General features: G+C 39.3%; 1 protein-coding gene across 1 annotated transcript in view; it reads right to left on the reverse strand.

The window, feature by feature from the left end:
- obscnb (obscurin, cytoskeletal calmodulin and titin-interacting RhoGEF b) overlaps positions 1 to 25,746 on the reverse strand; it is a 56,238-nt gene that overhangs the window by 5,035 nt on the left and 25,457 nt on the right. Inside the window, exons 34-77 of the mRNA XM_008434289.2 lie at positions 25,563 to 25,638; positions 25,073 to 25,339; positions 24,603 to 24,869; positions 24,083 to 24,349; positions 23,537 to 23,611; positions 23,258 to 23,320; positions 22,808 to 22,903; positions 22,221 to 22,283; positions 20,725 to 20,991; positions 20,318 to 20,584; positions 19,681 to 19,947; positions 19,052 to 19,321; positions 17,606 to 17,872; positions 17,035 to 17,313; positions 16,508 to 16,765; positions 16,101 to 16,367; positions 15,680 to 15,952; positions 12,959 to 13,225; positions 12,469 to 12,744; positions 11,747 to 12,019; positions 11,360 to 11,650; positions 9,795 to 11,120; positions 9,205 to 9,486; positions 9,006 to 9,087; positions 8,780 to 8,904; positions 8,320 to 8,517; positions 8,167 to 8,199; positions 7,969 to 8,067; positions 7,655 to 7,873; positions 7,466 to 7,499; positions 7,309 to 7,361; positions 7,000 to 7,098; positions 4,599 to 4,738; positions 3,348 to 3,548; positions 3,166 to 3,242; positions 2,915 to 3,085; positions 2,647 to 2,806; positions 1,915 to 2,031; positions 1,591 to 1,755; positions 1,322 to 1,480; positions 1,064 to 1,241; positions 858 to 971; positions 563 to 730; positions 125 to 227 (exon numbers count right to left, since the gene is read on the reverse strand). Of these exons, the coding sequence (XP_008432511.1) occupies positions 125 to 227; positions 563 to 730; positions 858 to 971; positions 1,064 to 1,241; positions 1,322 to 1,480; positions 1,591 to 1,755; positions 1,915 to 2,031; positions 2,647 to 2,806; positions 2,915 to 3,085; positions 3,166 to 3,242; positions 3,348 to 3,548; positions 4,599 to 4,738; positions 7,000 to 7,098; positions 7,309 to 7,361; positions 7,466 to 7,499; positions 7,655 to 7,873; positions 7,969 to 8,067; positions 8,167 to 8,199; positions 8,320 to 8,517; positions 8,780 to 8,904; positions 9,006 to 9,087; positions 9,205 to 9,486; positions 9,795 to 11,120; positions 11,360 to 11,650; positions 11,747 to 12,019; positions 12,469 to 12,744; positions 12,959 to 13,225; positions 15,680 to 15,952; positions 16,101 to 16,367; positions 16,508 to 16,765; positions 17,035 to 17,313; positions 17,606 to 17,872; positions 19,052 to 19,321; positions 19,681 to 19,947; positions 20,318 to 20,584; positions 20,725 to 20,991; positions 22,221 to 22,283; positions 22,808 to 22,903; positions 23,258 to 23,320; positions 23,537 to 23,611; positions 24,083 to 24,349; positions 24,603 to 24,869; positions 25,073 to 25,339; positions 25,563 to 25,638 (8,999 nt within the window). The remainder of the gene's footprint in view (positions 1 to 124; positions 228 to 562; positions 731 to 857; positions 972 to 1,063; positions 1,242 to 1,321; positions 1,481 to 1,590; positions 1,756 to 1,914; positions 2,032 to 2,646; positions 2,807 to 2,914; positions 3,086 to 3,165; positions 3,243 to 3,347; positions 3,549 to 4,598; positions 4,739 to 6,999; positions 7,099 to 7,308; positions 7,362 to 7,465; positions 7,500 to 7,654; positions 7,874 to 7,968; positions 8,068 to 8,166; positions 8,200 to 8,319; positions 8,518 to 8,779; positions 8,905 to 9,005; positions 9,088 to 9,204; positions 9,487 to 9,794; positions 11,121 to 11,359; positions 11,651 to 11,746; positions 12,020 to 12,468; positions 12,745 to 12,958; positions 13,226 to 15,679; positions 15,953 to 16,100; positions 16,368 to 16,507; positions 16,766 to 17,034; positions 17,314 to 17,605; positions 17,873 to 19,051; positions 19,322 to 19,680; positions 19,948 to 20,317; positions 20,585 to 20,724; positions 20,992 to 22,220; positions 22,284 to 22,807; positions 22,904 to 23,257; positions 23,321 to 23,536; positions 23,612 to 24,082; positions 24,350 to 24,602; positions 24,870 to 25,072; positions 25,340 to 25,562; positions 25,639 to 25,746) is intronic.

Below are 25,746 nucleotides of genomic sequence, written 5' to 3' on the forward strand. Positions count from 1 at the left end.
AAGTGTGTGGTTATAATCCGACTAGATGTGATAAAGTAAAATGATTCCGAGTGCTTTTTGAAAGGAACCACAAGTTTTAAAAGTCAAGAATGAGCAGCATTAGATGTACTTCAGASAGTCTTACCTTATTTTTGGGCTGGGGGYGCTTTGTATCACACAAGTGAACTGAGCGTCTTCACCAGCAACGAAGACAGCATTTCTCATTTTATTTACAAAGCGAGGAGGCACTGTGTCAAATACACAAACGGTACATGAGATGTTTAGGTGTTTGTGTCAAAAAATATACTTCATTTGCTTCCAATTAAGCAGCAAAATCTTGATAGACATAAGAGCAGTCCACAAAACACTTAAAACATGCTATTTTTAGCAGAAAGCAGAGGGCGCCAAATCCCTATTGACTGCACATTTACACAGGGCAGCTATATATTTTTAATCTGGTACTTGTGCAATATAAGATATTAGTGCCCTATCATATTTTGGGAAGGAGGAATAGGGGGTAGAAACATAATTGGTAATATGAAGGAATGGATGATAAAGTCTTCAACTTTGTATTCTCACTCACCTTGAACAGTGATTTTTCCAAGAGTACTTGCGTTTCCTGCTGGGCTTGTTGCAAAGCACATGTACTGGCCGGAATCATCTGCAGTCATGTTATCTAGGATCAGCGTGCAGGAGCCATCAGGGTCCTCAATGATGATGTGATGAGGATCTGCCTCTACTGTCCGTCCATCTAAAAACCAAGAGTTTAAATATTAACTGATTAAAAAAAAAGAAAAGTCATTCTAAAGATTATTTAATGCGTACAGTGTTTTGTAAAGCCAAGCAAATGAGCACAGATTATGTTGCAACTGTCTTACCTTTATACCAGGTGACTACAGGTTTAGGCACCCCAGTAACTTTGCAGGCGAGTTTAATTGTTTGACCCAACTCTGCTGTGCAGTTTGCCAAAATTTCTACAAAATCAGGTGAACCTGGAAGAATGTTTACATCATAAAAAGTTAACATTTAAAGCAACAGAGAAATAAGAACAAAGTTAAAGAGAATWAAAAAAAAATGCTCTGACTCCATGCAGGCATGCTGTAGCGTTGCTGCAGCTCCCTGAGGTCTCGCAGCCAGGAGTTCTTGATGATGACCGTTCGGGCCTGTAAAGTGTATTTTCTCACAGAGTCCTCCCGTTCGTGCCAGATCTCAAAGGCCCGGTCGTCACCTTCCACCGTTTCGTTCACATCGATGTTATTCAGCTGCACCGAGATGAACAGTACAACAAGAATCATGCTGAGTCTGTGATGAAATATAAAACCGACAGGAAATTATTACTTACCTTCATCATGTTCTTAAAAACATATGCCTGCGTTTCAGTGTTGCTGTCTCTTTTGGGTTTGCAAATGATACAGTAGTTCCTAAAGAGGAAGACGTGGCGGTGGTGACCCCTAGAGGATGTTCTAATTCCGGGCGCTCCCTCCCACACTTGGAAAGGTCCCTTGAGCAAGGAAATAATAAGAAAAAATATGTAAAAAAAAAAAAAGAGAACAATCAAACACATAAAGCCACCACTGGCCTGTGTTGCATAGCTACTGATGAAGGTATTACCTGTCTGATTGGTTCTCCAAGAACTTCAAGGGTGGCAGGATAGTTCTCGATCAGAGAGACGTGGTGAGTGTTCTCTGAACGCTGAGGGAGTGCAGACACCATGGCGTACGCCTCTTCCAGGAGGCAGCAGTTCTGGCCGTTTCTTGCTTTRTTTCGGATGAGATCCTGCAGACAGCAGGCAAAGACATTTAGAAAGGCTGAATGATGATCAGATGTCAAAATGGAAAATTATTTGCACATCTGAGTCACATCCTACATACCCATTTACAATATAAAGAAGGTATTAAACATAAAKGACTCTCTGTAGGCTGTTAAAACTGTCACCTTAAGGAAGGCCTTGTACTTCTGAATCCTCTCGAGGGGCTGCTGCAGGTAGGCATTTATGCTTCGAACTGGAGGATCCCCAGGGCCTGCAGTCACCTGCTCTTTCTCAGAGCACTGCTGTAAGAGTAAACAATTTATGACTTAATTTGAGCATTTTTCTGGGAAACAGTTTGGGTATTTTTGTGGCAGACCAACACAAAGTTGTATACAATTGTCAAGTGCAAGTAATAAATGTTTTTCAAAATTCCACACAAATAAAAAGCAGAAAATTGTGGCATGAAATTGCATTTGATTCTGGGTCAAGTCTACTCTATATCTCCAGAATAAGAAYCAAACACGGAGAAGTGTTTTTCAGATTTTATGCTCTGAAACAAAAGTTTCTTTAGATCAAGACTTAAAAATCTGATTAGATTAATGATGACAGGAACACATTCATTGCATTGCTTGTTTTCGATGGACTGAGTTCTCCTTTTTTGTTTCCTTTATTATTTCATAAACTAACTCTGATATTAGATGGRTTGGATTTCAATAAGGGACATCAGAGTAAAGCAGCTTGGATATAAAATTGATTTTTATTCCTAAAAAAAATGACAAACCACTTCATAATTGTGTGCCAATATATCCCATACGGTTGTAAAAAATATATCCCATGACGGTTGTAAAAAAGTCTAGGAGATTTGAATATTTTTCAAAGGCACTTTATTTATCTAGGAGTCACTTAAAAATAGGTACCTTAAAGAAACGATGGACAGCTTTGTCACTGACAGCAGATTCGGCTTGGCTCTGTCCTACAAGATACTGGAGGTAATGTTCAAATCCTTCCTTGCTTTTCAGGAAGCACATTGCTACATCATCATCTGTGTCACAGTCGTGCAACTTTGGAAGGAATGTCCTAGAAAAGAAAATGCGGGAGACGAGGTTCATGAATACAAAGCATTTATTTGATGCGGTTCTTGTTAAGGTCTAACAGATATTACTGGTMATTAAGATGTGGTCTTACTTGCTGTGGAAGGACTTGATGTCATCAACGTTTCTGAAGATGGTCTCTTTCTGGCTGCAGACGTCAGGTGGAGCATCCGGGCTGTCGGCGTGCTTCATGTGGTGAGAAGTGAAGAATTCCACCTCCTTGACAAACTCGGATTCTCCCTTTATCAGGTCCTGCATCAGCTGGCTGTTTGAATTAAATGTAATTTCGTCAGAGTGTCTTTAGTTTCACGGTTTTATARTGACTTTAGATTGTGCTTCATTTACAATAACTTCCGCTTGTATTCTGCTTCAGAAACCTCTTCTACGCTTGTTTCTGGAAGATCTCCTGCATCCGCTGAGAGCTGGGACAAACATTTATAAATACGAAGTCATCAACAAGCTAAACTGCTGCAGAGAATAACAAGATAAAAAAAAAATAATCCAAATATGTTGATCCGAAGACATACTTTAAGTTTTTTGTCCAAGTAGGCCGGTGACACCCAGCCTTGTCGTGATGGCGTTGTTTTGGTGGGTTTGGTCCGGACCAACCATTTAAGAGGATGAGCTGAGTCCAAGACCTCCACATACTGTCCCTCTTTGAGAGAGATGGAGTCTTTGCTTGCAAAGGTGGGATTGTAGTCCGCAGATGCCACATAAATGTCAAACATCTACAAAAACATGACAAGGCAGATGGACTCTCATCAGTGATGTAAATCAATAAAAATGACTTAGTTGCTCAATCTTATTTTTCTATTTTCATTCCAAGTTCAAACTTCTCCTATTGCAAATTAATACTTGCTTCAATCTTCTGCCTATTTGTTCCTGTTGTTAATGAAAACAATCTGATCTGTAATGTGTTGCAGAAAAGTMTTTTTTTCCTTTCAAGTTTTCGAAACATTTTCAATAAAATATTTACAGTGGCTGCTTGCTCACAGAACATTCCATTTTGAATGCTGTCATTTAAACTTCTYGAAGACAAATCGAAATTTGCAAAAATCAGCTTAGCAAAACCACAGATCAGATATTGTTGAAAAATTCTGATTGGTGCATCTTTAATTATTACTGCTGGTGTCAGATTAGTCATCGATGTGAATATATCTAATAACTTGTAGTCTGATTCTCAAAATGTAACTTTGTTTGAAGGTGGGTTCCCCCATTACTAATCGTGAAAATGAAATGTTTTTGTAAACTCCTCTAACACAACAAACAAAACAACTCAATTCCACAGCTTGTACCTCTCCTCTGGCATCTCCTTCATCTGACTCTGAGGAGGAATCTGCGATGAGGGAAGGTGGACGAGAGCGACCATGATGGGGAGATGGAGAAGGAGTTTTGGTCTCATCATCACTGTCCACACCTGGTACTCGCAGTGAAGCTTGAACGAYAAGGTTAAGAAAGATGCTTSAAACAWAGGGGGAAATRTGCGCAGCATGTCCTCTCAGTGTTTTCTATTGTTTCAAAATTATTAAAGTTCTGTAGCAAAAGACATTTTGTCAAGGGAGTTGTATTATAAAGTCTTGTCTAAAACAGAATTTGTTGACTTTAACACTTGTGCCAGTTCTTAATACTTAGCTTAATAAGTTTAATAAAACTTGCAGTCAGTNCAAAATGTAACTTTGTTTGAAGGTGGGTTCCCCCATTACTAATCGTGAAAATGAAATGTTTTTGTAAACTCCTCTAACACAACAAACAAAACAACTCAATTCCACAGCTTGTACCTCTCCTCTGGCATCTCCTTCATCTGACTCTGAGGAGGAATCTGCGATGAGGGAAGGTGGACGAGAGCGACCATGATGGGGAGATGGAGAAGGAGTTTTGGTCTCATCATCACTGTCCACACCTGGTACTCGCAGTGAAGCTTGAACGAYAAGGTTAAGAAAGATGCTTSAAACAWAGGGGGAAATRTGCGCAGCATGTCCTCTCAGTGTTTTCTATTGTTTCAAAATTATTAAAGTTCTGTAGCAAAAGACATTTTGTCAAGGGAGTTGTATTATAAAGTCTTGTCTAAAACAGAATTTGTTGACTTTAACACTTGTGCCAGTTCTTAATACTTAGCTTAATAAGTTTAATAAAACTTGCAGTCAGTTCAACTTGGCAGTTTTACCAGTTACTCATTGTCAGAGTAGACGATGAGTAATTGGTTGTGATGATATTGTAGTGATAAGACCCCGGTGATGTTTTGAGAAATGACTACTTTGTTTAAGCTGAAATTCTGAAAAAGATCAGCAGGAAACAATTTCTACTTTTGCCAAACAATGCATTTCTGCTGCGTTAGTGGCAACATGCAGGTACATACATGCCTGTCAATGAGTTTGTACCCCAGCTGTAAGCTGACAGAGACAATAAATCTTGTTTGAATAGATGAAAGCATTTAGTAAGATTTCAGCTATGAAAGGTAAAGAAAAAAAATGAAGAAATCCATGTAGCAGCTGTGCTTTTGTTTGTGAGAAAAAAAAAACTTCCTTAAATTCATCTAATGATATAAATATCTCTTAAAGAGAAAGAAAATTTGTCGCACAGTTGTGATGCTGATGCATTTGGTATACATACTGGCAGATTTGGGCCAAGATTTCATCCACTGGAGCACGTCGTGATTCTGTAAGCTGTCTGAATAACAAATTAATTATTGGGTGAACATTTAAATGGGGAAACTGATTAAAATAATGGGTGTTAAGAAAACGGGGTCTGTGTGAAGTTAAGAGAGTTGTTTTATGTGTTTAATAAAAAAACCAAAGCATGCAGTGAAACAGTAATAAAACACCTTTGTCAGGTTTGGTGTCAGTTCTAAATAATAATAAAGAAAAAAACACACATTTTAGTAGCTCATTAATATAACATTAAATTTCCACAAAATGTATGGATTGGCAGAGCAAAATGAGTGAAATCCACCAAACCTGACTGTAGGACTAAAGCGATTAGCAAGTAACAGCAGGAGGAGGAGAGGCATGCAAACATCAGATGGTGTTTTTCTATGCACAGAGAAAACTGGAACATTTTGCAGTTACATGATTTTCCTCCTGAATAATGTCTCAAGAAAAAAAAAAAAAAAAAAGAAATCCAATTTTGAATAGCGCAGTAGATATTTTAGGAGTCATAGCACTCTGCCAACATTCCTCCTGGAAGCTTGTTGCATGCATAGTGACAATAAATTAAAATGCTGGTCTTGTGATAAAACAGCACACCACAATTTCATRAAAGGTGTACATGCAAGCTACGTCTACCTAATTACACATTCTGTTTTATTTTGTTGCTCACATTCTACACTAGCAGTGAAATTGTACTAGACACCACACAAACTAAAATTAAAAGTGAACATCCAAATACTTAATCAAAACTGCCTGGTGACAAATACTTACCTTGTGTGATCTTTGCTGAAACCATTTCGGTGATCTGAGAAGTGAGCTTCATGAGGAATTCCTCTGTGCCAACTTCACCTAAGTACGGCATTTTACCCTCTAATATATGGGTATGAACAAAAGTAAAAGAAAAAAAAAATTAATAAACAAACACCATGAANTAATAAAACACCTTTGTCAGGTTTGGTGTCAGTTCTAAATAATAATAAAGAAAAAACACACATTTTAGTAGCTCATTAATATAACATTAAATTTCCACAAAATGTATGGATTGGCAGAGCAAAATGAGTGAAATCCACCAAACCTGACTGTAGGACTAAAGCGATTAGCAAGTAACAGCAGGAGGAGGAGAGGCATGTAAACATCAGATGGTGTTTTTCTATGCACAGAGAAAACTGGAACATTTTGCAGTTACATGATTTTCCTCCTGAATAATGTCTCAAGAAAAAGAAAAAAAAAGAAATCCAATTTTGAATAGCGCAGTAGATATTTTAGGAGTCATAGCACTCTGCCAACATTCCTCCTGGAAGCTTGTTGCATGCATAGTGACAATAAATTAAAATGCTGGTCTTGTGATAAAACAGCACACCACAATTTCATRAAAGGTGTACATGCAAGCTACGTCTACCTAATTACACATTCTGTTTTATTTTGTTGCTCACATTCTACACTAGCAGTGAAATTGTACTAGACACCACACAAACTAAAATTAAAAGTGAACATCCAAATACTTAATCAAAACTGCCTGGTGACAAATACTTACCTTGTGTGATCTTTGCTGAAACCATTTCGGTGATCTGAGAAGTGAGCTTCATGAGGAATTCCTCTGTGCCAACTTCACCTAAGTACGGCATTTTACCCTCTAATATATGGGTATGAACAAAAGTAAAAGAAAAAAAAAATTAATAAACAAACACCATGAATGCTGCAGTATTTTGTATTGCATGACAAAATGTAAAAACAATCAAGACGTATGGATACTTTTGCTTGACACTTTTTAATATGCAGTAAAAAAAAGACAAACATTTGGTTAAAATACAAAATAAATCTTTGTATTTTATTGTATTTTTACCACTTCCTCTGCCAGCCTCTTCTTGTGGAGGACTAACTGTAATCCCGAGGATCCTAAAAATGAATCAAATTTTACATGTGCRTCACATTTGTAGCACGATGAAATTAATTTGCAYGTATATGTAAACTGCAGTACGTCTAWTTATCGGCTTACTTACTCTGAAGCTGCAGTATTCTTCTTCAGGTGTGGTGCTGTCAAAAAGGAGAGCAGTATACACTTGTTTATAACTACAAAAACTTAGCAGACTTCAGCCAGGTCTGCTTGTTTTATTTATGCTGTGAAGATACCKCATATTCACAAGTCATTTTATTTTCATATAAAATGCAAAATACGAAATTTTCCTTACTGTCATCCACCTCAAGCTGAGCATTGCAGAGCGACTGCCCTGCTCTATTTGTAGCTATGCAGGTGTAGACGCCAGTATACTCTTTGTCTACGTCCATCAGTATGAGGCTATGYTGGCGACCAGAGCTGGCTATTTTGTATCCTTTAGTGTCAGGTTTAATCCACAAGACATCCTCTGATGATTTCTCCTTCAGCCAKGAGACCATGGGAGTAGGAGATCCTAATAGAGCATAAGTGGAGAACCTGCTAAAATCTGCAAGGAAGTTAAAGGGGGGAGGGTGTTTGAAGAAGTTTAAAAGGGGGATGTGAACTGACCTTCGACCTTGACAGAGAGAGTGATGCTTGCTCCTTGTTTCACCTTCCTATTGCTGAACCTCTCAATGAAGCGTGGAGGCACCAGCGGCTCCTTAGAATCTTTGTAAAAAAAATAATTTGTGCAAAGGAAGTTTAGAGATGCTCCTTGTTTACAGTCTAAATACCTGTTGCAATTTTATAGTATGAAAAGTAGTTTACCCTTTTTATCCTGTGGCATAATCTCCCCAGGACCTGTTCAAAATCCAAATGTTACAATGCGTGGTTAGATCTTGAGCTCAACGCCGAAGCTGTGTGCCTTACAGAAAATGGTGGATGTGCAGTTTAGGTCTATTTAGGTCTGTGCATACATACTCAGTACTATCAGCCGGGCGGAGGAATAAGCAGAACCGGCYGCATTGCTGATATAAGCAGAGTACTCTCCCATGTCCTCTCTCTTCACTTCCAGGATCTCCACAGCATGAAGATCTCTCTCTGCTAAAAGCTGAATCCTCTCTGACGGTCGGAGAGGCTGGCTATCTTTGAACCAGTACACTCTCGGTTTAGGAAACCCTAGAAGACAGAAATACGTAGAACGTGTTGCCCTCTTCATCCTCATTGATCTTATATTAAATTCATCCATTCAGTTCATYTATTCAGCCATCATCTTTGGAGAAACCTCTTTTATAAAACTTTGTGTCACTAAACACTTTAAACGAAAAACAGACTTCCCCACTCCACTAAAAAATTCCTAAGGTTATATTTTAATAAACAAAATTGTTTATTGACAATTGTAAATTGTAATTTGACAGTTCAGGTTTATTGGTGGGCTCACCTTTTACTTTGAGTTGCAATTTAGCAATAGGCGAACCTGGACTGACATGAACATCGTGAAGTTCGTGCACAACCTGTGGAAGCTGATCGTCTTCACTTACGGATTCAAATGTTTCAGTTTCCCTACTGGAGGAAAGTATGCAGCGCAGTAACAAAAACTAGCATGAGAACTGAGAGGGTGAATGTCAAATATTCTAATTAATTTATCATAAAACACTTGTGCTTACCTGGACACATAACCTTTAGCACTGACATACGACGAGGTCTCAGTGGCATCTGCAGCAGTGTCATAATCTGAGCTGCACGACACTAATAGARATGATAATATATCTTATTCAACAAAGTTTGTTGAAAAGGCATTCATTTTTTKGGGGAAAATTAAAATGTTTGCTTCATTTTCATATTCGTTTATTCACTTCTACTTACTGTCAACTCTAAGTTCAGCTTTAGTGGCGGCAATTCCACTGCTGTTTTCGGCTGTGCAGCGATAAACGCCCATGTCAGTGGGCAAGACGGAGGTGATGATGAGCTGGTGGCAGCCCTCTTGGTCCTCATTGATCATGTAATGATCATTTTCCTCCAGCAGCTTGCCATCCTTATACCAGCGAACAGTGGGAGGGGGCTTGCCAATCACAACGCAGTCAAAGCTGACTGGATAGCCGTCAGGAACATCCTGACTCTGTAGCTCCGTCAGGAATACTGGAGCAGCTGGGCAACAAGAACAACTGGATCAATAAATGAAAGAACACGGACTCCGAGGCTGAAAATATGCTTGGCATAATTATCAACTTTAAGTATTCTTTTTTTTTCTACATTTTGTCATTTAACAACTACCAACCTCCATGTTCAAATTTTTTATCTAAAACATAAACACCCAGTAGCACATATATCAGATGTGGAAGAAGAACTTTACATAGTTTGTCTCACTGTAAAAAATAGGACGCTGAAAAATGGCAAATTTGAATGTGAAATTGTTCAAGAAGTGTGAATTCCACAGTCGTAACCGTAATGCTTACCTGGAGCTCCAGTCAATAAAGCAGGAGGCTGTCGATCCTGTGTTGGGGTCTGTGTGCCATCCTGAATGTAGCCCATCTTTCTAATTCGCAGCTCTACTTTGTGAGTCCCCGCTGCTACGATGGCGGTTTCTACRGGTACGCCGTGGACCGTGAACATCTCCTGGAATCTTTTAGAGGCRATCTCAGCCTCTGATTGGGAATCAAAGCGAATGTAGATGTAATTTTCATCCTCCCGGTAAGAGTGAGGATCTGGGGCACGCAAGTCGCCCTCGTCTGCGCTGATAAATGGTTCCTCCTCAACGTCGGGTGGGAGTCGTGTGCGAAGAAGGCGCCTCAGGCGTCTGCTCGCCTGTCTCAGCGACTCATCCATCTCACTACCGGAAGAGCTCTCGGGTTCACTGTCGGCACTGTAACCTATTGTCAGAGGTCGTCGGCCTGACGACTCCCTCACCGTTCCCACTGTCACCTTAGCGCTGTGAGACGTCACTCCAAACTTGTTGGTGACCTCACAGGTGTAAACCCCAGTGTCTTTTGTGGTGATGGCAGTAATGACCAGAGCGCAGGTGCCGTCATTGTAGATATCAATATGATGATGTTTGCCGTCCATCAGCGGTTCACCGTCCTTCAGCCAGCGCACCTTTTCTGGTTTACCTTCTGACACACATTCGAGATGTATGGTGTCATTAGGTTCTTTGGTTTGGTCTTTAAAGACCTCCTTAAAGATGGGACGCATGTCCTTGCGAGCCTTGTAACCCTTAAAAGCAGCTTGAATCTTGATGGCAGCATCTGTCAGCTCGGGCTCCTCCTCTTTTGTAATCTCCATGATACTGGTCTCCTGAGTAGACAGGTGCTTTTCATCTGTTTTTTGGATTATTGTTGTTTTTGCTTCAGTCTGCTGCACTGTTTTCTGCTCTACCATTTGGAAATGAGCAAAGAACTTCTCTGCTGTCAGAGTCTCTGCCTCACTGGTTGCTGTTGCTTCAGTCTTGCTGCTCTTTTTCAGGTAAGACACAAGTGAAGAGCCGCCAGTGACAGTCTCATTCTCGGAGCTGATGGACTGAACGGATTCTGTCTGTTTCTTGGACACAACGACCTGCTCTTTCTCCGCTCCTGTGACTTCTACTTTTTCTGATGACACAGACTCTTTCTGCTGTTTTTTGCCGCCTTTGCTACTGTCTTCAGGCTGCTCTGAGATGGAGTCCAGAGTGGGCTCTCTGCTCATGCGACGTTTCTTTGCTGATGCATCCCACAGATCATGGAGTTCCCCTTCCTCAGCAGAGTCTGGAGGTAGACTCGGCTGTTCCATTACTTTTATCTGTTTTACATCTGAAGAAATGACCACAATATGGTTAAAGTTAGAGTACAGCAACATTTGATTTATTGGTTAAAATGATCTTATCCTCAATATCTTGTTTGTTATAATGACAACATAACAGTGTATTTTAGAGATTACAGCATAAATCTTCATGCCATGCAAAACAGTTATTTAGAAGCAATAAGCAAATAGCTATGTTTATTAATTGAGTGTGTAGTAATATTTTAGCCAAATGTATTTGTCTACTCACCAAGCTGCACTGTCAGAGGGAGCTCAACGGGCTCTCCAGGGCCAGCTTTGTTAATTGCTGCCACTCTGAACCTGTAGCCACTCCCAGGCACCAGTTTTTCCACAGCAAATTCTGTGTTGCAAACAGGCTCAGAATGACTTGGAAGCCAGAGGGCGCTGTCTACAAGTCGCATCTCCACYCTGTAGCCAATGATGGGACTCCCTCCATCGTGAAGAGGAGTAAACCAGGAGAGAGTGACAGACTCTGTGGTTTTACGGAGGACTTCTGGATCCTCTGGGGGGTCAGGTACAGCTGTTGGAGTGATACACAAAAGGTTGAAAACACACACAATCCCTTCCCCCCMAAAAAAACTACAGATTAATTGYCTCTTGTTTATTAAAGTCTTACTGATGATGGTAAGCTTGGCCAAAGAAAGTGCATCCCTAGCTGCAAAGGTAATTTCTTGTTGGGGCATGAGTGGGGCCTGCCTCAGGACAAGACGATAAGAACTGCCGTCAACCCTCATAGCCCAGAGGTCGCTGGGTTTTAGTTCAACTCCATTAGCGTACCAYGTCACATCTGCTGCAGGAACAGGCTCAGTAAGCTTAACACAAAACTCARCCTTCTCTCCTACAGCGGCCACTTTGTCCTCCAAACCCTGCACGATCTCCAGTTTCCAGCCTTAAAACAGAAATAAAAACACAAAGTTATGCTGAAAATCTTGGTGATTAAAGCTTACAATGCAGACAGTTTTATTCATGTAAAATTATTCACACATAGTACATGTATTATTTATGTAAAAATTACAGTTTTGCAGACTCAATTCCATAGTTGTAAGTTCTCTAATTGATTCAGGAATGATGGAAGGAAAGAAGGAATAAACAAAGGAAAGAACGAAGGAACCATAAGTATCGAAAGACAGAGGAAAGACACCATGAGGAAAATAAGTAATGGCACAAGGGAAAAAAAGATCGAATGACATTAATATAGTAAGACAGAAGGTAAAAAAGAAGAAGGATAAAGAATGGATAKATATGCCATTCTATACATTTTGTAAAACACTGAAATTAAATTGCAGACTTTTTCAGCCTGTTTAGAGATCCACAATTTAAGCAAATAGGAAGGCTCACCTTTGACAGTGAGCTGGGCAGAACTGGAAGCTGTTCCGGCTTTAAATGTTACTGTGCAACTGTCTTTGTCGTGCAGATCTTTCAGGAGCAGCAGATGACGTCGACCACTTTCAAAAGACACAATCTCTGCTTTAGGTGATTCCTTTACTGGTTTTCCATCAAGAAGCCAGTGACAGTCTTTGCTCTCAGGGCGAGAAAGGGCACACTCGAACAACGCTTCGCCCCCATCAAATGTTTCCACGTTTTCCAGGCCTTGGACAATGTTAATGGGTTTCCCTAGAGAAGTGGAAAGACAAAAATATAACATTAATAAAAGAAGACTCCTAAAATATATTTTTAACCAAAAATGCTGTAAAATTTAGATACATAAAGCTTTTGTTGAAAAGGGAATACATTTTGTAAAAGCGGCAAAAGATTTGCTTAGGAGTTCGACCAAAACGAGGAGATTTTTTTAAAGGCTGTTGCCTTTTCTATGTGGACGGAAGCTCACCTTCCACATGAAGTGAAGCGACCACAGAGGTACCCTCTGCCTCACAGGAATATGTTCCCATGTCGGCACCGGAAACACGGTTAATGTACAAGCGAGCAACAGTCCAGTCCTGCTCCACTACCACCCTTCGGCCATCAGGCTGCAAAAGCTGCCCATCTTTCCTCCACTGAGCTTTGACTGGCCTGGAGAACTGGCAGATGAACTCAGCCGGTTGGTTTTCAACCACCCAAAGGTCCTCCATATCGTTCACCACCTCAACCGTGGGATCTGTGGTCAGGGTGAGGGGTTTTGTGGGGAGTTGAAGGGAGGTGATATTGTCAGGACTTAGYCATGAATAATATGACTGGGGCATGCCAAATGATGTAAGGGCTTTGTAATCCCCCAAACAAGTTCTTATGTTATTATATTTTATAAGATTTTTTGGTTTTGCTTTTGTTCCACTAATGGACTTAAATAAATATGCTTTTTTATACAGATGGGGATTAAAAAGTCCAACAGTGCTGGCAGCAGATAAAAGAGAAAGGGGGTCACAAATGGACAGAGTGCCAATGCTGAACTCATGGGAGTTGCAGGAGAGTTAGAGGTTTTAGTGTTAGGACAGGGTATGTGAATGAGAGCATCTAGCCAGTCTGGATGGGTGGAGCAGCACTTTTTTGCTCTGTTCTCACCTGAAGTTCAAAATGTAATTCAAGCATACCACATTAAGAAGTAATTTGCTGGATCTAAACATCAAACAGGTATCACTCACTGTTTAGAAATTCATAGAGTTTGGGCTGCACCACTTACTACAGAAAACAGTAAGACAGAAAACAACTGGAATCCCCGCTGGATTCCAGTTGTTTATTTTTGCATACCAATCAGATTATTACTCTAAAAACTTTTCATCCACTATTTTACAACAAAATTGTTAGTAGTAAAGAGATTCCTTCTAAGGAAGAAATAACCTTAGATTAATTAGCAACTAAATAAAGATATCAGTGCAACAAGTAAATTACAATCACCTTTGTGAATAATATTGACTTCTCATGAGAGGATAGCTAGAAGAAAATATTTCCAATACACCGTTCTTACACCACTTAAAGTTCTTAAATGGTAATTCAAATTAGCTGAACATGAAATTGGCAGCTCAAAGCTTTACAAAGACTGGAGATCAAAAATTGGCCATAACATTCTGATCATGTCTGGATGAAATACGTTTGACTCAATCAAATCGATTTTGCATTTTTTAATTAATACAAATGTGTGGCACTGGTGGGTGATTAAAGGAAATAATGTAGTTGTATTCTGAAAAATCATATTCACAATCGTGATTATCAGTTTGTCATTTCAGCAGCCCAAAATACATCACTTATCCAAAACAAAATACAAWTGTAAAGCAAAAGTTTATTTGCAATATGGTTTTTCAGGACGTATCGAATAGCTGTGGAAGTACTCTGAACAGTATTTTTTTTTCACCTCTGGTGTGGTGCTGCACCCAGTTCTATGCTTTGGTAATATCAAACCATACAGCATGAAACTCTGAACAGTATTATTAATAGAATGTAAAACAATCTGGTATCATGCATGATTATGTGCAGGATTGCAAAAATATTTTAAAGTTTCTAAAACATATATATATATATATATATAAAAAGAATCCATAAAAATTAGAGAAAAATGTCACAAAGAAAAGCAAAATTCACTAGTAATTTTGTAATTTGTGAATATTTATTCAAATGTTTTGAATAAATATTTCCAATTGTTTTTTGTAAAAGACTGACAGCAAGTTAAAATGTGAAGTCCTAAAAGTGCCACAATGCAGAAATTTAAATATTTAAATGTAAAAATTTAAATTAAAGGACAAAAAAATGTGTATTCATATGAAAGTATAAATATTTAATATTTTGTGTCCAAAAATTGTTTGACACACACATTAAATGATTAAATTAAATTAATATTGATTTATATAAGTCTTAGTCTACTATGTCTGGAGTTGTTTAATAGATAAATAAAGGCATCTACAATCACTTAAATGTCAAAAATGTATTAATGCATACGATAAATAAATGCTACATTTATCAAACAAACTAGGAAGTCATATTTTAAAACTATGTTCAATATTCAGCTATTCATCTATTCAGCACCATAAAGCAAACTTCATTTTGGAAAAAAAGAAATYCATGGATTCTGAGGGTGGTGCATAAAGTGCTTCAAAACTTCTAGAGACCAGGGTTGGGATTTGCAACAATAAGTAGCACAATAACAAACTTTGTGCTAGAGCACTAGCTGTTCTCCCTAATCAGTGTCAGCTGTATATCTTTCAGAGTGTGGCTGTCAAAACACTGATAGAAAATTACTTATATAGTCTTTCTCTGCTGCCTGGTACAAATAAATAAGGAATGGTACCAGTTCTTGGTCCTGCGATTAGGGACCATTGATTTAAACTGTTAATGTTGCTAATCATATAGACACCAACATCCAGTAGTTTTAGCCCCGCCCACTGACGAAAATGCTGCATTGCAGCATACAACAATGGAATAACTAAATAAATGCTAAAAGAGTAACTTTTAGTCACACCAAATAATATTTCGGAAATTATCCATTTGATTCCAGTTCTAATTGTTGAATGACACATTTAAATAATAGGTTCTTAATTTGGCACTTTTAGAACTCCATACATAATGCAAGTCAGAAATATTCTTGTTTAAAATTCTGCATGACTGAGATCCTTAAACAGAATACCTTTGACTAAGAGCTTGGCTGATGAGGTTAAGTTGCCCGTTTTGAAGGTGACAGTGCCTGAGTCATCTGTAGCCAGGTTCTTAAAGGTGAGTGTGTGGATAAAGCCCTGTTCCACCCCTATATCAATACAGGGGCTGGTCTCCAGCAAGGTGCCATCCAGCCACCACTGCACCTTACCAGACGCCCGACCAGAAAGCTGGCAGGAGAACGTTGCCCATTCCCCAACAAAGACGTCAGTGGTCTTAAGACCAGTAACAATGAAGACTTCTTTCACTGTTGAGTGAAAAATACACACACATGCATACACTAAGTTTTAAACAAATTCATTATCAAGCATTGCATCAGTTTKACTGACAAAACAATTCAGCAGACAGACAGTAAACAATCAAGACAGACGTAGAAGTGAAAGCTTGGAGGCTACCTTGCACTGCCAAAGAAGCTGTAGTGAGCTGCTCTCCTGCATCACAGGTGTAGTAACCACTGTCTTCAGGTTCCAGGCTATGAATACAGAGCTCTTGAATGCGCCCCTCCTGCTTCATTTCATACTTCTTACCAGGTTGGAGGACAATACCTCCCTTCCTCCACTCAACACGGACACCTGGCTTAGACAACTCACACTGTAGGGTGATATCATCACCCTCTATGGCGTCCTGGCTCTTGAGCTCWTTCTTGAAGAACACTGGGGCACCTAGCGGGTTAATTAAGTATATCATCAATCGGAGAAGTTGACAGAAACTTGCACAAAGATTAAAAATGCTAGAGTAAGTATGTTGTTCAGTACTATCTTGGTCCAGTTTTCAATTTAAACAGGAAACATTCTTGTTTTACCTTGCACTGTTAAAGTAACTTCACACTGTGCATCTCCAGTTTCACAGATGTATATTCCTGAATCCTCTGGGACCAGGTTGTGAATTCGGAGCTGATGCAACGCGCCGTTCTTCTTCAGGTCATACTTTATGCCAGCTTGGATTGGTATATTGTTCCTCATCCAAGTGAGACAGGCATTGGAGTCGGAGAGGGAGCAACTGAATGTGACGGTTTCTCCCTCTACTGCTGCAGCGTTATGAGGTTTCTCTAATATTACCACTGTAAATATAGGGAACACATAGTTCATTTGCAGTGATATGTCTTTTTATTTAGAGTTCTTGTTCTAAGTTTGACTTGCATAGCATTAGCTTTAAGTTACATATGTTCTGTGCTTTGCTGACATTACTTTTTATAAAATGAATAATTATTGTGAGTGCTAATGCTAATGATAATAAAAAGGACTAAAAGGACTAAAAAAATCTGTTTCATTGTTGATGAAGATGTTTCTGGGCARTAAAACGCTAGAGACACAATGTCATCCGTTTTACCTTTGGGTTTCTCCTCAACCAGAAGACAAGCCACACTCTTCTCCTCACCAACGACAAAGGCAACATCACCTGACTCATCTGTGGTTACCATCTTCAGAGCCAGTCGGTGAACTCTGCCCTGAACGCTCATTTGATTCAGATCGTTATTTTGAAGGAGGTTGTCTCCGAGCCACCATTCCCCATGAGTGACGCCTACATGTGACAGCTCGACCTCAAAGACGGCGTCCTGACCGGTGGTCACGGTAACATCATGGAGCTCACGGACAATGCGAACATGCTCTGAGAGTGAATGTGAAGTGAAAAGTGAGGTCAAACGGATCTTTCAGAGAGCATCACTTTTAGTTTTWARRWWWWAAAMYKRAAMCMWKGKWAAWTWWTTTWAAAMYTTKSMWTYYTYMATCCATCTAAATGTTAGTTTAGCACTAAGTACACAAGGTCCCCGTTTTACATTTAAATAACCTGRAAGGACCCTCCTGAACATATCAAYTCTGTACAATGGCAGATAATGAGGTGAAGTTGCTTCATAGACTGAAAACTCTGGTTTTTCTATGAGAGTTGYAGAAGCAGTTACCTTTAATAGTCAGCCTAGCGGTACTTTTCTTGTCTCCTGTATCACATGTATATTCACCACTGTCCTCCTTGACCAGCTTGTGTATCACCAGGCTGTGAGTGATAGCTCTCTGTTGAATGGTGTACTTCTCTCCCTGAGAGAGGACAGTTGAGCCCTTCCACCAGGTCACCTTACAGTCAGGGCTTGATGTCTCGCAGGACAGTGTTGTCTCTCCTCCCTCTCTGGCCTCTTGGCTTTCCAGCTCCTTTTTAAAGGATATTGGTGGCACTGCCAGAAAGACCAATTAAAGAAGATGAGTATTATAAGGCTTTTTAAGTTTTAGAAGGTGAATATGGCCTCCACGTTACACACCACAAATACATATGTTATAGACTGTACCAAAAAGCAACAAACAACATGCATAGCATAGAAGATGACATAACATAACAACACAATAAGACAGAACATGAAAAGAGGTCTCAGAAAACAAAACTTGGTTGTTTAGAAGGGAACCATAAACTGGTTCCCTTCTAAACTTTGAATAAAAATAAAAAAGCTAAAATATAAAGACATAGTCCAAATGCTTTATTTATCATGAGAGTACATTTCATACAAAATGGAAATGTTAACATTCAACATAATTTTAACAGGTGTTAGTTCAAGAATGTTCTGATGAACACAGGATCATCACACTGTTAACATATAAGCCTGTATTTAGCCCAGGCTGTTGATCCAGTTCAAAATCAACTGGGGTTATGAAATGGACCACTTTACATTTCATGGGACACAACTGGTTATCAGAAATGGAAAAATCCCTTCTTTTCCAGGTTGGTGAATGGAGCATATGTTAGCACTAACAGCTTGTGACAACACCACTCTTCAGTGCTGAAGCTGTTGACAGGAGGCTAAAATTATGTGAAAAAAGGAAGTTTCTAAATTTTTCCATTTTGAAGAGTTCAATTATCTCAGTCGTGCAACAATGTGGTTTTGAAAATTCTGGCAAATCTTTAGACATCTGACAGGTGAGGTAAGGTTTTGGTCATTCAGCAAGAGGCCACAATTAGACTTTTCTTAATAATGCTATCCTCACTAAACAAGTTAGWTGCTAAAAATAGTTTAAAATGTCCACTGCATAATCATTTTRTCTTTGTTTTGAAAAAAGAAAAGAAATCCCATTGAACTGGCGAGCTGTGAAACACTAACTGCTCCCTCTCACACACTTTTCCAGTTATGCAAGTGGGTCAATAACTGCGGAGATACTAGGAGAATCCATGCGAAAGAGTGAAAATTTCAGGAATATGAAAAAGAAARAGATATTAAAAAAAAAGAAATGGCTATCAGGTTGAAGAGCTCTTGTAGTAATTCATCAACAATATCTCCCACAGTGATAAAGATGGAGAACATTGGAGAAAGGTCAAAATGATAATGATGAAGGAAATGGCTTAAAACTATTTCTGCCTTTCTTACCTCTGACTGTGAGAGAAGCAGTGGAGGTGTGGTTTCCTACAGTGAAAGTGACTGTTCCAGAGTCAGAGGCTGTGACACCTCTAAGTGTGAGGCTGTGCACCCGGCCCTCAGACCTTATCAGATTCATCTCGTTATTTTGCAGRGGGACATCCTGGAGTTTCCACTGTATCTGTGGAGCCTCMTCATGAGAAAGCTGACACTCAAAGTGGACATCTTCCCCCTCGTGAACAACGCAGCTCTCCAAAAACTTCAAAATCAGAACCTCAGCGGCTGCARAGACATTGCAGCAGCACACAGATATTGAAAAGTTGAAACTGCAAATTGTAATTAAACTTTAAAGATTTCAACTTAGCTGTTATTGAAATCATCAAGTGAAGAACAACAGCACTCTGGTGTGTTAATGCTTAGGAAGGATGGGGCACCAYAAAAAGTGATAAGTGTTCCAGTTCAATGTCAAATTGTGTGAAGAGCTGGAGGAGTTGTTAGGAAATGTGCAAGAATAAAAAATAATTTGAAAAATTWACGTGCATTGAAAAAAGGTCTCAAGAGATAACTTTAGAGAGGAAATTCCAAACAAGACAACATGATAAGGATGTAAAAGGTGGTTGATGCATGAAAAGAAATCCTACCATTAACATTAAGGGCTGCTGAAGTCTTCTGGAAGCCTGTATCACAGGAGTATTCTCCTGCGTCGCTTAGCTGCAGTTTATAGATAACAAGCTGGACCACAGTCCCTTCCTGCTTCAGTTGGTATTTGCTACTGGCTGTCAGCACCTTGTCACCACACCTCCAGACCACACTGGCTCCCACTTTGGTGACCTCACAGCAAAAGCTAACAGAATCCCCTTCCTGTCTTTCCAGGTTTTGTAGCTTAGTTTTGAAAAGGACAGGTTTGGCTGTGGGAAATTGAAGAAATTATGARCATTAAGAAGAAATAAGAGCACAAGTTCAATTTTTATTTCATCACTCCTTAAAGTCAYTATCAATGCATTGTGAAAGTATTCAACCGTACATCTTTCCCATTTYGTCAACTTAGAACCACAAACTTATGTGTATTTTAGTGGTCTATCCCATAACCAGTCTGATCCCTTATCTATCAAATAACAGGATGTTAATACTTTTTCAAGGCTATCAAGAAAAGTAAAGTAAAGTAAAAAGTAAGCACTACGGACAATGCGTCACAAAAGTTCRGGTCTTGAGCTTAGATCCTGATTGACTCAATCTTTCAGAGACAAAGGAAGAGCCCACAGTAGGTTGTAAACATACCCTTCACAGATAGCTTTGCAGTGCTTTGATGTTCACCAGTGTCACATGTGTAACTTCCAGAGTCCTCTGGTTCTACATCATGGATTATTAGCGTAGCCAGGTTCTCTGTTTGTCTAATTTCATATTTTCCACAAGGGCAAAGGCCAAGTTCTCCTTTCTTCCACTCCAAAGAAACACCTAACTTGGAAAGCTCACACTGTAATRTGGCACTCTGGCCCTCTTCCACAGTCTGACTTTCCAACTCGCGTGTGAAAAGCACCGGGGAGGCTGAAGAACAATAAGAACGATAGGTAGTTATTTGAAAAGTAAAGAAAAGAAATGATGAAGTAAATTGGTGGAAGGAGAAATTAATACGGATGTGAAAAGACAGGCTTGATGGGTGGTAAACAAGATGGTCTTCACCGTACCATTTACTACAAGAGATGCAGAGCTTAATATGTCTTCTGAGCAGCACGAATAGGTTCCTGTGTCTTGAGGAGTCAAATCAAAGATCTGTAGCTCGTAACGTAATCCAGTTTGCTTCAACTGGTACTTTTCTCCACGACTCAAGACTTCAGGTCCTTTTTTCCACTGTACAGGGACTCCGGGTTTAGAAAGCTCACAGTGCAGGGTGATGTTTGCTCCCTCCTCTGATACACGGCTTTCCAGGTCTTTAATGCATATGACTTGAACAACTGAGGAATCAATGATTTACATCAAGTATTGCGTTTGATGTTTTGAAAACACAATACATATGCTAACAAACCAGTCTTTTTCATTATATGTCTTACAAAGATCACATCTTTAGAAAACAACTGCTTTTAAATAGACATRTACAAACAATAAACCTTTGTCCATCAAGCAGACTTGGGCTTCATGGGCTATGCCAAAGACCCCACAGACAATCCACATAAACAACTAAGTAGAAAACACAATGATSAGAAAGCACTCCATCCACCCATAACTTCATCTCTTTAGGGTCAACATGAGAACGGCAGTACCCGTTTAGACCACTAAGTGTCAGTACTACACATTCTATGTTATTTCAGATATATGYATTCAGATGAAAGCAACAAAAGTGTGTTTTTAACATGTCAAAGAAAGCAAAATYATGCTTTAGGACAAGAGTATTAGATACAAAAAAGAATGTGATGGGGAGTGGGATAACGTAGTATATGTACCACCTTTTACATTTTCAAGCAAGTGTTTCAATGTTGAAGAAAACAAGTGAGGGGTTCAAGCAGATCAATCAAGATCTAGCAAAAACAAATGGCATTAAGAAAAGCAGTTCTCCAGGGCTCTGACTTCACTCATACCTAAGTGGTTGGGTTATCCAGCAAGGGGGCATTGTCTGAGATAATGCTGCCAGCAACGAAACGTCTTTCCACTCTTGTTATTAAAATGTTACTATTCATTAACATAGAAAGTACTCCTACATTAGTTCTTCTGGGTGTTCTTGTGTATACTGCTCTATCTTCTCAAAACCCCAGTCGATCGTGGTAGATAGCCGCCGGTACTGAGGCAGATTCTGCTGGAGGTTTAATGGGGAGTTTTCCTCTCCATTGTCACTACATGCATGCGCAGYATGAGGTATTCTTGTAAAGTCAACAACACACTATCATCATATCCTCATCCAGGAGGAGTGAATGCTTATAAAGTTACATAAATTTTGTGCTGCATTACAACACAGAAMGCTTTAAGGCCTACATACAAAAGGATATCTGTAGCAGAAGACTGACACAGCACATCACTATGAACACACCTTTCACACCGTGGAACATAACATAGACAGAGCCCAGCTGTAAAGCAGTGACTCAGTATGCCCCTGCCATCCCGGCATACAAGACATCCCCAAATCGCTCAAAAACAAACTGACATAAAAGTGGCAGCAAAGTTTGATGAGGAAACACGAGTCAGGAGCTACCTTGTGCCTGGATTTTGGTCTCTTCACTCTGAGCAGCTTGTTTAACAGTCTTCTCACCTAGGACTAAACACAACATTAACCTCACAATCTTACAGAGATGAGTTTACTGACCCAAATAAAACACCAGCATGGAGCCAAGAGAGCAGACACAGTCAATTACGATGCACAGTTTAATGTTACTAGCTTACAACTCTGCCCTAAACACAAATGTTCTTTTGTTTAATGCAGACTGTAAAGTGTACAAAATCTCTGGGAAAAGGGAAAGCTAATAAATATATGTTAAAATATCATAGGCTCCTCTTTCGACTCTACTTCAACCAAATTCAAATCATTGTGAAAAGCAGACAGTATTGCCAACATGCCCTGCAGCACTAAAAATTGGACATAGAATTGAAACAAAACAGTAAAATACTGATGAAATACAAACACTAAAGAAGTAAAGAACACCTTCTCTCTGACTGAGACTAAATTGAGCAACAATTATATGTTTTCCAGCTTTGGATAAATGTTAAACATCTTATTTACACCAAAAATATTTTTCAACTAAGACTCTCACAGTATCCAACAGAACAAGTTAGTAATATTACCTTCATGTTCCGTATCAAATTCTCTTGAGCTTCTCTGATTTTCCTCTTTCAGTAGTTGCTGTTTAGGGGCTTCACCAGTAGATAGCAGGATCACAGCTACAATAATTGGACACAATTGTAATTTTATATAAAAATACACAAGCTGCATGAAGCACTCGTATCTGGTCATCAGAGACACACAGCCAATAAATGCAAATACCATTTCATATCAACAGTTAGCCCCCATGCAAGAAACAAAACAACCTTGAGAGTGCAGAAACCTGTAGATGTACGAGCTGAAAACATGAAATAAATACACGCTAGGTATTTGAAAATGAGCAATTCAAAAAGCGTAAGGGGCCTGGAAATGAGACACAATGTGATACAGCCAAGTTACAAAGCAACATGTTTTAATTTCAACATGTAGAACATTTCTCAAGACAACAAAGGTGAAAATCTTGAGAATGTTACCTTCTACAGTTTCATTTATCTCCTGCTTCTTCTGCTCAATGCTTTTAACTTCACCGACCTTGACTGCAAATGCAAATGCAACAAAAATAATCACTATAAGTTCTTTAAACTTTTGCTTTCCACCAAACAACACTTTACTAAAACAAAATAACAGAATGATACAACAGAAATAGCCCTATTCTGAGGCACAATTTAAAGGAAGACTCTACAATAAGGCACAATTATCCGACTGAAGAAAACATACAACTCAGAATCACCCAACCATATTTTCTTACCTACCTTCAGTTTTTTCTTTGGTCTCCAGAGTTTTGGGTTCTGGTTTAGCAGCAGAAGGAGGCGGAGACAGCTTCACAGCTGAGAGAAAATAATGCAAAGTCAGTGTGCCATAACATATCAGATTATTCATATGAGTTCATGAACTAAACATAAAATAACAGCAAAAAACAGAAGCAAGAAAAATGCTTTGTTAATTTGTGGAATTAACTCCAGAATTGTAATGCCATAGAAGTGTTGCACAATGTTTTAGTCGAAACAATATCATACAAAATGTCACAATGGTGAGTTCGCCACAGTAAAACACATTATGTAACAAAAACAACTCAAAAATTTGAAATATCAGCCACAGACAAGAGGAACATAAGGCAAGCAGACAAAATTAAATAACACAACCAAACACAAGAGCAACTTAAATAAAACAACTACAGAGCAGATTCTAAACATTGACACTACAAATTTCATACAAATACACTATCAATGAAACTTCAGTTTGCACATGGCAAACAAATACATTTGCTTTGTTAGGTTTCAAATAAATCCTCTTCCTACCCTTGATCTTGAGGTTGGCTGAGGTCTTCTGGTCTCCACACAAACAGCTATAATCTCCACTGTCTTCTGGCACCACTTTGTTAATAATGAGTTCATTCACAGAGGCCTTCTGCTTCATCTGGTACTTCTCTCCAGACTTCAGAACCTGTGTTCCCTTCTTCCACTCCACAGAGACTCCAGGTTTGGAGAGCTCACAACGCAAAGTAACACTGGCTCCTTCTTCAGCCTCTTGACTCTCCAACTTCTGTTTGAAGGTCACTGGTTGGGCTGCATGGTTATTGGTTGGTATTTTGTCAATGATATACCACAACAAATAGAACATAAACAGGCATACAGTACAACTCAGCTGAACACCCAGGACTAACATTGACAGTTAACACACTTTGATGACAGACGGGCACTTCAACCAACAACCTTAAAACAAGTTGTTTTAAGGTTGTTGTTTCTTTTACATACATAAAAGAAAAAGACACTCAAAATAACTAGTTGTAATAAAACTGATAATAAATCCTCCTCATACCCTTGATCTTGAGGTTGGCTGTGGTCCTCTGGTCTCCACAGACACAGCTGTAATCTCCACTGTCTTCTTGTACCACTTTGTTGATAATGAGTTCATTCACAGAGGCCTTCTGTTTCATCTGGTACTTCTCTCCAGACTTCAGGACCTGTGTTCCCTTTTTCCACTCCACATGGATTCCAGTTTTAGAGAGCTCACAGCGTAAAGTAACACTGGTTCCCTCTTCAGCCTCCTGGCTCTCCAACTTCTGTTTGAAGATCGCTGGTGCTGCTGCATGGTTATTAGTTGTTGCACAATCAATGTTACACCACAGCAAATTTTACATAAACAAACACAATTCAAAACAAAGCTGAACAACCATCTGACAGTTTGCACACTTTGATGACAAACAAGATCTACAACACAACCTTAAATAAATCAATCAAAAAAAAAAATAACAGTTGAAATTAACTAACAATAAATCCTCTGCCTACCCTTGATTTTGAGGCAGGCTGAGGTCTTCTGGTCTCCACACACACAGCTGTAGTCTCCACTGTCTTCTGGCAATAGTTTGCTAATAACAAGTTCATTCACAGARGCCTTCTGCTTCATCTGGTACTTCTCTCCAGACTTCAGAACCTGTGCTCCTTTCTTCCACTCCACAGAGACTCCAGGTTTGGAGAGTTCACAACACAAAGTAACACTGGCTCCTTCCTCAGCCTCTTGGCTCTCCAACTTCTGTTTGAAGGTCACCGGTTGGGCTGTGTGGTCATTAGTTATTACACAATCAATGATATGTCACAGCAAATTTCACATAAACAAGCAGAAATGACAATAAAGCTGAACAAGCAGGGCTTACACTGACAGTTTGCACACGTTGATGGCAGACCGGAACTCCAACAAACAGCCTTAATACATACATGAAAGAAATACACACTCAAAAAAACCTTGTTGTAATAAACTAACTATAAATCCTCTTCCTACCCTTGATCTTGAGGTTGGCTGTGGTCCTCTGGTCTCCACASAMACAGCTGTAGTCTCCACTGTCTTCTGGCACCACCTTGCTAATAACAAGTTCATTCACAGAGGCCTTCTGCTTCATCTGGTACTTCTCTCCAGACTTCAGGACCTGTGTTCCCTTCTTCCACTCCACAGAGACTCCAGGTTT

Source organism: Poecilia reticulata, linkage group LG17, assembly GCF_000633615.1.
Source record: "Poecilia reticulata strain Guanapo linkage group LG17, Guppy_female_1.0+MT, whole genome shotgun sequence".
Taxonomy (NCBI): Eukaryota; Metazoa; Chordata; class Actinopteri; order Cyprinodontiformes; family Poeciliidae; genus Poecilia; species Poecilia reticulata.